Source organism: Macaca fascicularis, chromosome 15, assembly GCF_037993035.2.
Source record: "Macaca fascicularis isolate 582-1 chromosome 15, T2T-MFA8v1.1".
In the NCBI taxonomy this organism is placed as follows: domain Eukaryota; kingdom Metazoa; phylum Chordata; class Mammalia; order Primates; family Cercopithecidae; genus Macaca; species Macaca fascicularis.
The window spans coordinates 45,953,520-45,966,862 of NC_088389.1; the positions used below are offsets into that span (position 1 = coordinate 45,953,520).

The window sequence follows — 13,343 nt, forward strand, 5'->3', positions numbered from 1 at the left end:
GAAGCTCTTCTCATGAATCAGAAGCGTGTGCTTCTACATGATTCATTTCACACCTCTGCCTCCGAGGGACACGGTGAGAAAAGGCAATGATTCTTACCATTTGGGATGGTTGATCAGAAGGTATGACAAATGGTTGTCACACAGTCCCTGGGAATATATTTCTGGCTGTTGACTTGCTTGGCTCTGAAGACAGGTCTCTGAAGAGTGAAATCTCCAGGAGCTTTGATCTGGATCTCTGCTTTGACTAGCAGCAGAATTGTGGTCTTGCTCACCAATATTTTCCATTGGAAAGTCTAGCCAGAGCAAACAAGACATGTAGGCCCCTGAGGATTATTTGTCCATAGGCAATGGTTCATAATTACGTTGGGGATGGGAATTTGAGGAAATCTGTCCATTCACTCAATAGATATCTATTTAGCATGCACTATATGTCAGGTACTTTGTCGGCATGACCCTCTTGGAATTTACAGTGAAACAGGGGAAAAGACCTTTTCCCCAAAGATATGCACATACACATACACACATAATGTTTTACAAGTAACAAGGTGTTCCTGGATCTCTGAAATCCTTGAGTAAAGCATTCTTGGAATAGATGGAAAGCTCAGCTCTGCCGTTGAGGCCCTGTGTGTGCCATGCAATTCCTACATTTGGTTATCTCCATCAGAATTCAAGAGGATGTAGGCCAGAGACTGCCATCGGAAAAACAAAGAAGGGTAGAGCTGGATGAGAACCCAGAGATATAATGCAGTCTTCTCTTAGAGAGGTCTCATTGCCTTGCCCAGCCTGCACAGAGGAGCAAGGTTAAACGTGTAACTGATACCAAAGACTCTAGGGTTCCAGTCTTAATAATTGGAGCTAATGCCACGCTGGACTAGACTGATGGTCACTCCAACCTATCATGGCATTTGCAAAAGCACCTCCAACAGTTATTTGGAGGAAGTGAGGTAGTTGCCTCCTGGAATGCTGAATTCAACGTTTTGGGGAAGTATTCCCGACACAGAGCAACTGCTGGAGTCACTTGGTAAGAGCTGGGTATAGCTTCTGAGCCTCAGCCATTTGCTTCATTGCTCAAGCTGCTCTGCCTCCACCATTCAGCAGTCAATGGGGGTATAAGAATTAGTCACCGCATGAAAAACCAGTGGATCTGCATGGGGCATAGTAAGCTATTAATTAGCTGATGCTTGTAGAGCACTTTGAAGAACAAACATGTTATGTAACTGCTAATTATAATTACCATCCTCAGCCTGCTACCTTTCACAAAGTCTGTGGCTCCAGCTGCAGCTGTTTCCATGGGTTTATGCGAGCTTTGATTTAAGGAAAGAAAAGGCATTTTCCCTGAGAGCTGTGATCTTTCTGTGAGGAGGCCTTTATGCCCTCAATCAGGATTGGCAGCTAAATTCAATTTCCGCAGATAAAGGAGATGATTTACATGATGATTAATTCATGGTGCAGTGCAGATGATCTCTGGGTGGGTAGGTAGGAGAGGCTTCTGGAAATGTAGTAAGAGTTGCTGATTACCATGGCTCTTCCTCAGCTACCCCTCTTCTTTTTTCTTTTCCCTGTTTTTTCACTTTTTACCTATTTCTTCACTCCCCTCATCCCAACTGTCTCTGTGTATTTGTTGTTGTTGTTGTTGGAGATGGAGTCTCACTCTGTCACCCGGGTTGAAGTGCAGTAATTACAGCTAACCACAGCCACAAACTCCTGGGCTCAAGCTATCCTTCTGCCTCAGCCTCCCAAGCAGCTGGGACCACAGACATGACCCACCATGCGTGGCTAAGTTTAAAAAAATTTTTTTTATAGAGACGGGGGTCTCACTATGTTGCCCAGGTTGGTCTCAAACTGCTAGCCTCAAGCCATCCTCCTGCCTGTGTGTATTTTATATTTCCCTTTCTTAATATTCACTTTTGGCTTCCCCTCTCATCTTTTTCTACTTTAATGCTTCTCTCTGAATGCCTCCTACCTCTGTCCTGTTTTCACTGTTTATCTTCCTGGACTTCTATGTTTAGTTCCAAACTGTGTAGAATAATTTATCTTTACCTGGGTTGTTTTTAATTACCTTTAAAAATATTTTTGACTAGTCTTTTGGATTAGTAGCACAAATCTGTATGTGCTTTTAATGAGCTGTGAGCTCTATCAAGATGGTGGGACTCTTTTTTCCCACCCCCTGCAAGGCCAGTTTGGACTGGAAACTCCAGACAGCTGGGAATTAGGCAATCACTTTAGTGTCTGGAAAAACCCCAGGTGGAAGCTTGATGTTAATGAGTCAGTTTACCTCAAGATCAAAGGGACTGATTCATTCTTGATAAGACTTTCCCTGGCTTCCATTCTGCACAGGCCATTTGGCTTTTCATGTTTAGAATCTGGGTTAATGATTATAAGGCTGACGCTCACTCACTCCACGCTCTCTGAAGGGTAACATCTCTGCTGGAACAGAGGCTGTTTATCGCTGGGATCCTTTCTGTGCCCCTAAACTGCTCTGGGCACTGCTCAGATGCCTGCAGGACACTGTTAGCCTCTGTCCCTTCTGTTTGGCTGGTGACCCTCTTCTCCGGCCACTGGGTGCTCACTTGCAGCCATACACATTTCAGATGGAACAGAAAGGTCAGCCGGAATAAATGGATACATTTCCATAAATAGCCACATGGTCAGATGTATTGGAATATGTGAATGAGGTTTGGACCATCAAGCATTATAGCTCCTGCTGGCTGAGCATGAATGTACATACCCAGGGCTCAACCAGGGACCTGAATGCTCGATTTCATTTCATCCTCTTAAAACCCTTTTGAAGTCAGCTTTGTTATTTTCATTTCAGAGATGAGTAATCTGAGACTCATAAAGGTTAAGTGACTTTTACTGGTCACTGAATAATTAGCAAATGGGAGAGCCAGGATTTGAACTGAGGCCTGTAAGCCCAGAAAGCCCACATTCTTTCTCCTACGTCAGTGTCTTCCAAGCTTGAATTATTTGTATACCACCCTGACACAATGTTTGCTATAATAAGAGTATTATTTACTTAGAATGTTTCCTTAAACAACATAACCTTAGACTTATAATTCAAATTTATTAAGGACGATATATGTGATCTCATGAGTCTGATGAAGTAGGTGTATTTTTCTGATATACACAAAAACCGATACATAGCGAACAGATAAAAATGTATTCCTGGCCGGGCGCGGTGGCTCACGCCTGTAATCCCTGCACTTTGGGAGGCCGAGGGGGGTGGATCACCTGAGGTTAGGAGTTTGAGACCAGCCTGGCCAACACGGTGAGATCCTGCCTCTACTAAAGATACAAAAATTAGCTGGGTGTGGTGGCACGTGCCTGTAGTCCCAGTTACTTGGGAGGCTGAGGCCAGAGGATTGCTTGAACTCAGGAGGCAGAGGTTGTAGTGAGCTGAGAACACGCCACTGCACTCCATCCTAGGTGACAGTGCAAGACTCCGTCTCCAAAAAAAAAAAAAAAAAGTATTTGTGTGCCACCAAAAATCATCCCAAAGTGTGCAATATATTTTACACTAACGTACTCTAAGCCATGCTACTTCTACTTATTTTATGTGAATCTAAGACTTCAAAGAAAGAAAGGAAACACATTAAAACTTTTATAGCCAAACATACATTTATTCAAGTAGCCACTGTGGGAAGCCATACCCTGATTTCTGTGGTGCTGCCATTATCATCATGTGTTTGCCTTGGAAGGCAGTTTATGAGCCGTATTAGAAGATCAGTTACATTCCTTTTGAAATCGGATGCTGTTTTGACTAGAAATGATACTGAGCTCGCTTGACCATCTGTTTGGGTCACCTGGATTTATTCTGTATGACCTTTTGCTGTTTCCAGAAATATAGAAAAAGGATATAAAATTGTAAACCAAGGGAGTACACTAGACCAACCCCTGTCCTTGCACAGTGGGACTTCTGAAAGAGTAGTCTGGGCTCACTGTCTTGTTCCCTCCCCTCCTATGCTCTTCTCAGCCTACTGGGGGGAAACCAGGTATCGAACACCCGCACTTCACTGTAGCATCTCACCAAGGTCACTGATGACCACCTAACTGCCAACTTCATGTTCCAGTTTCAGCTCTCATCCTTCTCAACCTTTCCACAACATTTAGCATTGGGGATCATTTATCCATCCATTCAACTAGTCAACCAAATAATACATATTTTTTAATATCTATATTTAAGGCACTATACTAGGACCTGAGGATAGAGAGAGAAACATGGTCTTTGCCATTGTAAAGTTACATTCAGGAGAGGTAGTCATTATATAATGACTTACATATTTAGTTAATGTAATAAGTACCACATACAGAAATACTAGATGCTAACAAAATATCAAAATATGTAACATTATATATATCTATACCTATCTATATATACATAACATTATATATATATGTATGTGTACACACACACACACACAGACACACACACACACACACACACACACACACACACACAGAGTAAAGCAAAACAAAGGCACTTACTTCATCACCCACTGAGGCTTTCTTTCCCCAAATCCAATGAGAGTTCAGCTGGATGCTATGTGGGCCTCCTTCTTTTAAGCCAGAGGGGTCTCTGTTTTCTACAACTAGACAGGACAAGGGCCTGCTCTTCCCACCTCTGCCCAAAATCAAACCTCACATCTAATCCTGATGTTGTGGGCAGTCCATCGGGGAGAAGGGCCATGTGAGAGGAGAGAGGGAGATGGAGCTTGCACCCACTGCCTTGAACTGCTCCAGGCCCTTCTTGGCTAGGGAATGAGGAGGCTGTGGGGGACTGGTGGGAAGGAAGGCTGATAATTTTCTTAAAGAAATTATTTTTATTTTTAATTTTTAGGGACAGAGTCTTGTTGTATCACCCAGGCTGGAGTGCAGTGGCACACTCTCAGCTCACTGCAACCTCCGCCTCCCAGATTCAAGCGATTCTCGTGCCTCGGCCTCCCGAGTAGCTGGGATTACAGGTGTGCACCACCACACCTGGCTAATTTCTATATTTTTAGTAGAGATGTGTTTTCGCCATGTTGGCCAGGCTGGTCTCGAATTCCTGGCCTCAAGTAATCTTCCCGCCTCGGCCTCTCAAAGTGCTGAGATTACAGGTGTCAGCTACTGTGCCTGGCCTTGGAAGGCTGAGAGACACTCTTTCAAGTTCTTCCTTTCCTTCCTAGACATCAGTCACTCTGCCAGCCTCCTGCCTCTCTTCTGCATTGCCTTTTTCCTCTGGTACCCCCGAGTTTCAGTGTTTCCCAGTGTTCTGCCGTTGGGCCATTCACTGTCTCTGCCCTACCAGCATATCTCACCTGTAACCATCCCTTCAACTACCATTAACAGATACACGACTTTTAAGAGTACTTTTTCCCTACATAGTCAGCAGATAACATCGTCACAGCCCAGTGCCTGGAGTGGCAGGATGCTTGGCATTTGATAGCCATTCAGTTAGTAGTGAGCAGGGAATGAAAGAGCTCTGGGACAGCTCCAAAGAAGACTTCCAGAAATGTTTTCAGTTATCAGCACTATTGGAATGAGGGCATATAGTCTCCATTCAAAGGGCAGCATTAATGTAGATGTTGAATATCTGATTCATTTATAAAGGAGTCTTTCCAACTAATTTGTAGGCACCTGGAGGGAAAAGCAACCAAACTTTGTTAAACTGCTCCCTGGGATGAAATATCTGACACCCCTATAATTGGATCTGGGTCCCATCTGTGCAGAGAGCATGGCACAGGCTGGAGGCAGATGGCATCTTTGAGATGCCATTTACAGTTGTCATAGTGAATGAGCAAGAAGGAAGGACAAGAAAGAAAACTCCTTTCTAATCTCTGCTTGGATGACAAAGGAACTGAGAGTAAGAAGGAAATTCGCTTTGCTGGCAACTCAGAGAGAAGATGAGGGCTGGGCTGGTGCCTTTTCTTTCTGGACCAGGTGGTGAGTTAGTATCAAAGGCATGTGTGAGTGAGCAGAGATGCCAAGAGCTCTGGGGCTTTGAAGGGCAGCAAAGAGGGTAGAGGCCAGAAATATCTGGGGCTTGTTCAGGCTGATAAAAGAGTAGTACCAACATCATCTTTATGCTACCCAAGGGGGTGAACTGATAAGGTCATTGTGTCTCTTAGGGTACCCATGCTCATAATTGGAGTATTTCTTTTCTTTTTTTCTCTCTTTTCTTTCTTTCTTTTTTTTTTTTTTTTGCAATGGAGTCTCATTCTGTTGCCCAGGCTGCAGTGCAGTGGCATAATCTTGGCTCACTGCAACCTCTGCCTCCTGGGTTCAAGTAATTCTTGTGCCTCAGTTTCCCAAGTAGTTGGAATTACAGGTGTGTACCACCACGCCTGGCTAATTTTTTGTATTTTTAGTAGACACAGGGTTTCACCATGTTGCCCAGGCTGGTCTCAAACTCCTGACCTCAAGTGATATGCCTGTCTCAGCCTCCCGAAGTGCTAGGATTACAGGCGTGAGCCACCGTACCCACCTGGCTCACAATTGGAGTATTTATTTGATTTCAATTTGTGTGTGTTCTAGGGAGAAATACTAATATGGAGATTCAGGAATGCTACAGACAGCCGTGGGTGGCCTTTCTGGTATCTCAGCAGGAGTTTGCCTGTTTTCCCCTCTCTGCCTCCATTGATTTTCGCTTGCTAATAGATGACCTGGGCTTACCCAAGACCAGGTCACGTGGGACACAGAATCTAGGCATTGTTCCCGAAGGGATGATTTAGTAAAGATATAAACTCTTATTTGGGCAGAGAGATCAATAGATCTGGGTCGATCCAAAGCTAGCATTGGTTCTGAGTACAGGAGAAGAGGGTTGGCCCTCCAGGTACCAAAGGTACAGGCTTCCTTTTGCACTTGGAGACTGCGAAGAGATTTACCAGAAGGGAGAAACAGGAGCTGAGTTGTGGAGAGTATTTTCTGAGATGGAGAATTAGCTTTCTCGCTCTTCTTAGATGGGAGCCTTTCATTGGGTTTATATTTATTATGCAGTAGAGAATCAAATCCCAGGCATCAGGAATGGGAACCAAGGCCAGTAAAGCAGGGAAAGAAGGAGAGTCAGCGTACGATGCCTGATTGTACTGGTCTCCACAGAGGGCGGGCATTACCCCATCTGTGTGACAGTGTCCTTAGACGCTGAAGAAACTAAGTCTTTGTTGGACAGCCCTTCAGAGAAAAGAAAGGAGGAAGGATTTCTCTATCAGCTCCTGTCCCCATGGGATTTTAACTCCCCTGCACTTCCAGATGGCATGTGCTGGGGTGTGGGTGCCACAGCAGGGAAGCCCCAGAATAGGAGGCAAGACCTGGTCATGTTGTCAAAACCCATGCAGGGATGGGACAAGGAGCAGGGGAAGCTGAGAGAGGTTGAGGAGTTCTTAAGAGGTGTTTGCTTCAATGGGAAGGCTTGAACTGGGGCTGTGGAATATCCAGTTTTGGTGACATGAGGATAACTTTCTCCAGGAATGATTGTATGATAGCTTCTGTCTGCGGGAATTTTGTTTGTTTGTTTTTGTTTTTGTTTTTGAGATGGAGTCTCACTCTGTCACCCAAGCTGGAGTGCAGTGGCAGGTTCTTGGCTCACTGCAGGTTCTTGGCTCTGCTTCCCGGGTTCAAGTGATTCTCCTGCCTCAGCCTCCCAAGTAGCTGGGACTACAGGCATGCGCCAGTGCGCCCGGCTAATTTTTGTATTTTTAGTAGAGACGGGATTTCGCCATGTTAGCCAGGCTGGTCTCGAACTCCTGACCTCAGGTGACCAACCTGCCTTGGCCTCCCAAAGTGCTGGGATTACAGGTGTGAGCCATTGCGCCAGGCCTGTTTGTTTTTGATAGTATTGTAAATGAAATCGTTTTCTTCATTTCATCTTTGGACTGCTCATTGCTAGTGTATGGAAATACAATAGGTTTTTGTACATTGGCATTGTATTCCGCAACCTCGCTGACCTCCTTTCTCAGCTCTAATACTTGTTTTGGTGTGGATTCCTTAGAGTTTTATATATAGATATATATAAGATCATATCATTTGCAAGTAGATTACTTGTGTGTAGGGAGTTTATTTTATTTTATTTTACTATTTTTGAGATGGAGTTTTGCTCTGTCACCCAGGCTGGAGTGCAGTGGTGCAATCTCAGCTTACTGCAACCTCAGGTTCAAGCCATTCTCCTGCCTCAGCCTTGCAAGTAGTTGAGATTACAGGCACGTGCCACCACACCTCGCTAAGTTTTGTATTTTTAGTAGAGATGGGGTTTCACTATGTTGTCCAGGTTGGTCTCAAACTTCTGAGCTCAGGTAATCTGCCAACTTTGACCTCCCAAAGTGCTGGGATTACAGGTGTGAGCCACTGCACCCGGCTGGGAATTTGATTTCAAAGAAATAAAAAGCTAGATCCCCTTTCCTTCTTCCTGTCTCAACAACCACTTGAGGGTTAACTGGGACTGTTGAAAACTATGTTGCCTCGGGGAACCAAGGCCTTCATATGGTTTCCCACATTGCTAAATTCATTACCTGGAATACATGCAGAATATTTAAAAGAAGCAGAACAACCCAGAGGAATCCGTGGCCTCCTGATAGAAGCAGATTAAATAGCTTCAGTTACAGGAGTGCCAGAAGTACCTAGGAACCTTGTGGAGAATTTCTTTAGTTTGCCCCAACCTGTTTCTGAGGCGTGGTCCTGTGTGGTGAGACATGTCATTTTCCCCCTTGGGATAGCAGTAACTTGAAGGAGTTTCCCACCATCCTGCTGGGAAGAGAAAGGTGGAAGCAGGTCTCACCTGTGCAATTGCAGGGAAGGTCTCACTCAGGACCCAGTTCTGGGCCTCGTTCCATTCTACCCGAGTGGAATGCCAGTGGCATCAGTGGCCTGTCAAGTGAATCACAGGTTGGAATTCTGACCTATACCCAAGCAGGAATCTTTCCTTTCCCTCTAAGTCGGGTAATGGGCCATGCTCATTCCTGATGAAGAGAAGTTGGGTGATTGGCTTGGGAGAGCTTGCATTGCCTGACTCAGTGTCGGCCTCTGAGGATGAATGGTGACCAGTAGAGATACCAGCTGAGCAGATAGACTGATCTCCCTCAGAATTTTCCTAAAGCCCATTGATGCATTTTTGTGAGTTGACTGCCTTTTTCTCTTTTAGAAATTCTGACAAAAATTGATGATGTATCAGTGTTTAATGATACCTGTGTGAGATGGCAAATAAACTCAGGAAGAATAAACCCCAAGATCGCATATGTGGTAAGTAAAATGATCCACTTCTTCCTGCTAGGACAGACACGTCACCCATGGGAATATGAGTCAGAGGGACTTGCCTCCGTGAGAGCTTTTCAATCTAAATGCTGCTTCTTTTTTTTTTTTTTTTTTTTTTTTTTTTGAGACAGTCTCACTCTGTTGCCCAGGCTGGAGTGCAGTGGTGGGATCTTGGCTCACTGCAACCTCAGCCTCCTGGGTGCAAGTGATTCTCCTGCCTGAGCCTCCTAAGTAGCTGGTATTACAGGTGTGCACCACCATGCTTGGCTAATTTTTTGTATTTTCAGTAGAGATGGGGTTTCACCATGTTGGCCAGGCTGGTCTCGAACTTCTGACTTCAGGTGATCCACCTACCTCGGCCTCCCAGAGTGCTGGGATTATAGGCATGAGCCACCGCGCCTGGCCTCAATCTAACTGCTTTCCGATCCCACTGTCATTTAAAAAGAGCGGACGGAATTTTTGAAGATATCTGTATTATTTCGTTATTTTGCATTTTGTGTTTAACATGTTTGTCATTCAGCAGGGTGCGTGTGTGGGGGATGCGTTTATATTTGGCATCCTCACGATTGCTTGTTTCCAAGCGCTTGTATTTCACACCCCCAGAGCAAGCCCGGGAACGTCTGCTGACTTGGTGACAGAGTGCAGCCAATGGTCCTCAGGTTGCAGTCGTTTCCATTTGATCATTCGTGTGCAGGAGAGCACTTCCTAGGGAGATTCCTCATTTATGTCTCTTCTAGGGGTTTAATATTCACCGGGCTGATCAGACTTTATCAGCAGATACCTGGCAGCAGAGATGTACCTTACGAATGCTCCCTGGCTGAGCAGCGCAGTATAAAATGGAATAGTAGGAGAATGGGCTCCAGCACCACAAATTCTGGATTGTTTTGACTGGAGTCATAGGGGGTTCTCTTGTCTTTTCCTCTCAAAGATATCCGTAAAAGGACAACGGTTAGACCCTATGGAATCAGTTCATGAGGAGACAGTCAACTTGACCACAGACAGCAGGACCCCAGAAGTGTGCCTAGCCCTGTACCCAGGCACCAACTACACGGTGAACATCTCCACAGCACCTCCCAGGCGCTCTGTGCCAGCCGTCATTGGTTTCCAGACAGCTGGTAGGTGGAGGCGAAGCCTCATTTCCTCCTAGAAAACGCTAAGCACGGAATGTGGGGAAGTATGCTGCAGAATCAGCTGGGCCGGACAGCTCCTATTTGCTTTCTGAGATTTATACTCAGACGTAGTTGCTCCAGCCATAGAACTAGAGGAGGTCGAGAGATCCGTATCCTCTTGGTACCAGGCTGAATGGGCTCTGGGGTATTTTTTCTCAGCTGAGCCCTCAGGGAGTGGTGGCAAGTAATAAAAAGGCATTTAAAAGGAGAACATTAGGTGATGATCAGTCCACTCTCAAATACCCAAGGCAACAGAGGGTAGCCATGTGGCTTATCTCTGGCAGTAAACTCAAAAGTCATTTCTGGCCAGGTGTGGTGGCTCATGCCTATAATCCCAGCACTGTGGGAGGCTGAAGCAGGCGGATCACTTGAGGTCAGGAGTTCCAGACCAGCGTGGCCAACGTGGCAAAACCATATCTCTACTAGAAACAGAAAAACTTAGCTGGGTGTGGTGGCGCACGCCTGCAGGACCAGCAACTCGGGAGGCTGAGGCACAGGAATCACTTGAACCCAGGGGGCAGAGGTTGCAGTGAGTGAGCCGAGATAGTGCCACTGCACTCCTGCCTAGGCAACAGGCAAGACTGTCTCAAAAAAAAAAAAAAAACCAAAAAAAAAACCAAGAGTCATTTCTTGCTCTTGCGTGTGAAAGAGGAGGTGCCAGGGAGGCTGACCCAGCAGCTTTAAGGGGATCAAGTTGAGAGTGGGGAGGTGGAAGCAGGGGCACCCCTAGGGTGCGGGAGGGTAGGTGTTAGCTGAAAAAAGGAGTGGAGGGAAGGAGCTTTAAGAAGTAGAAATAAACCTCATTGTACATAATTGTCACATGGGTTTTTAAAAACACTGTGACAATTACAGTAAGTAAAAAAAAAAAAAACCTCTGGTTATGAGGTATGAGGACTAATTAAATACTTTGTAGACAGGTGGGGCACAGTGGCTCATGCCTGTAATCCCTGCACTTTGGGAGGCTGAGGAGGATTGCTTGAAGCCAGGTGTTTGAGGTCAACCTGAGCAACACAGTGAGACCCCCATGTCTACCAAAAAAAAAAAAAAAAAGAAAGAAAGAACATTTAGCCTGGTGTGATGGTGCATGCCTATAGTCCCAGTTACTCAGGTGGCTGAGGCAAGAGGATCACTTGAACCCAGGAGTTCAAGGCTGCAGTGAGCTCTGATCATGCCACTGCACTCCAACCTGGGTGACAGGGCAAGACCCTGTCTCAGAAAACAAACAAACAAAAAACCCTGTAGACAAACCTTGAGAAGTAATTGATGTCATTTATTTATTTATTTTCTGAGATGGAGTCTTGCTGTGTCACCCAGGCTGGAGTGCAGTGGTGCTATCTTGACTCACTGCAATCTCTGCTTCCTAGGTTCAAGCGATTCTCCTGCCTCAGCCTTCTGAGGATCTGGGATTACAGGCACCCACTACGATGCCTGGCTATTTTTTGTGTTTTTAGTAGAGACTGGGTTTCACCATATTGGCCAGGCTGATCTCAAACTCCTGACCTCAAGTGATCTGCCCACCTCAGCCTCCCAAAGTGCTGGGATTATAGGTGTGAACCACCACAGCTGGCCGATGTCATTTATTATTTTGGGGGAGTTGAGAAAGTTCTTAATTAGCTGTTTGCTATCCCACTTAAACCGTACCTTAACCCGAGTAGCTGGGAAGTGACATAGATTCAGCAGAAATAGTTGAAAAAGTCTGCCAATCTTAACAATATAAAACCAACTATGAGATTATACAAATTAGGTCTCTTCATATTTGTATATAAATAAAACAAAATTAATTCTTTGCAAGTAAATAATATGTAGGCAAAGATATTATAAAATTAATATGGTAACTAATCAGAGAAGCCTTACAAAATTATTAGTAAACTACTATAGGGAAATGTCTTTAAAAGATCATCACTCACCGGTCACTATTCAGTGAGGATGACAGGTTGCTGTTTGGCATCAGCTGTTTTTACTAATATCCAATTACCTGTTCAAGTTCCTTCCCCTTGGGAAAAACATGGTCTTTGGAGTCAGGCAGATCTGGTTTTGCCTCTTATGTCTGTAGTGAAGAGTTGGCTGATCATGGCTGAGTTATTTAATGTCTCTGGACTAAAGGGAATTGGATTATATTTGCAAGTTAATCTAGAGAGAATTAGGATTTATATTGAGCCATCCTAACTGGGAGCAAGGTATGTTTCCACATTTACTCAGTGTGTACTCAAGTCTTCTGTTTACTTATGCACTATTATAAAGACTTGTCATTCTTTTCCTCCAGATCCTGGACATTCTGTTCTGATTTCATTATCGGAGTTACGCTATTTTCCTTAAAATGAACTGGGAAGTTTTCCATTGTTTTTCCCTCTGGAATAGTTTATGTCACATTGGAATTATTCCCTTCCTTTAAAATTGAACGTTTTCTCAAAAGATCATTGAAGTTGCACCCCTTTAAGGGGATGATTCTTTGACAACTTTGTCAATTTCTTTCATGATTTTGGGTCTGTTTATGTTTCTGACATTTTCTTGAGTCAATTTTTGTATTTTTCTAAAAAATATATATTTGGTTGATATATTACCCATATTGGCAGAATGTCAGATGGAATATTTGCTTTCATCTCCTCTGGGTCTATAGGTTATATAATCCCGGGTTATTCTGACTCCTAAGTTCGGTTCTCTTTCTCTTTTTAGAGGTTGATTGGTTTGGGTTGTGTATTTTATTACTATTTTTTTTTCCCCAAGGAATGAACTCTTGGGTTTTGAAATTGTTTTTCTTTTTCAAACTCACTAATTTCTCCTCTTGTTTTTATTTTTCCTTCTCCATGTTTCTCTCTCTCTCTCTCTTTTTTTTTTTTTTTTGAGACACCCAGCTCTGTCACCCAGGTTGGAATGCAGTGGTGCAATCATGGCTCACTGCAACCTTGACCTCCTGGGCTCAAGTGATCCTATCACCTCAGCCTCCCAAGTAGC

The 13,343-nt window shown here is 44.5% G+C and overlaps 1 protein-coding gene across 12 annotated transcripts in view; it reads left to right on the forward strand.

Moving 5' to 3' along the window:
• The window catches only part of SUSD1 (sushi domain containing 1), a 140,420-nt gene that overhangs the window by 53,337 nt on the left and 73,740 nt on the right, over window positions 1-13,343 (forward strand). For all 12 annotated transcript variants that reach the window (XR_012424465.1, XR_012424466.1, XR_012424468.1 and 9 more), the window contains 2 exons: window positions 9,113-9,210; window positions 10,151-10,337. Coding sequence is in view for 8 of the 12 variants with exons in the window: in XM_005581060.5 (XP_005581117.3) it covers window positions 9,113-9,210; window positions 10,151-10,337 (285 nt within the window). In the remaining 4 variants the exon portion in view is untranslated. The remainder of the gene's footprint in view (window positions 1-9,112; window positions 9,211-10,150; window positions 10,338-13,343) is intronic.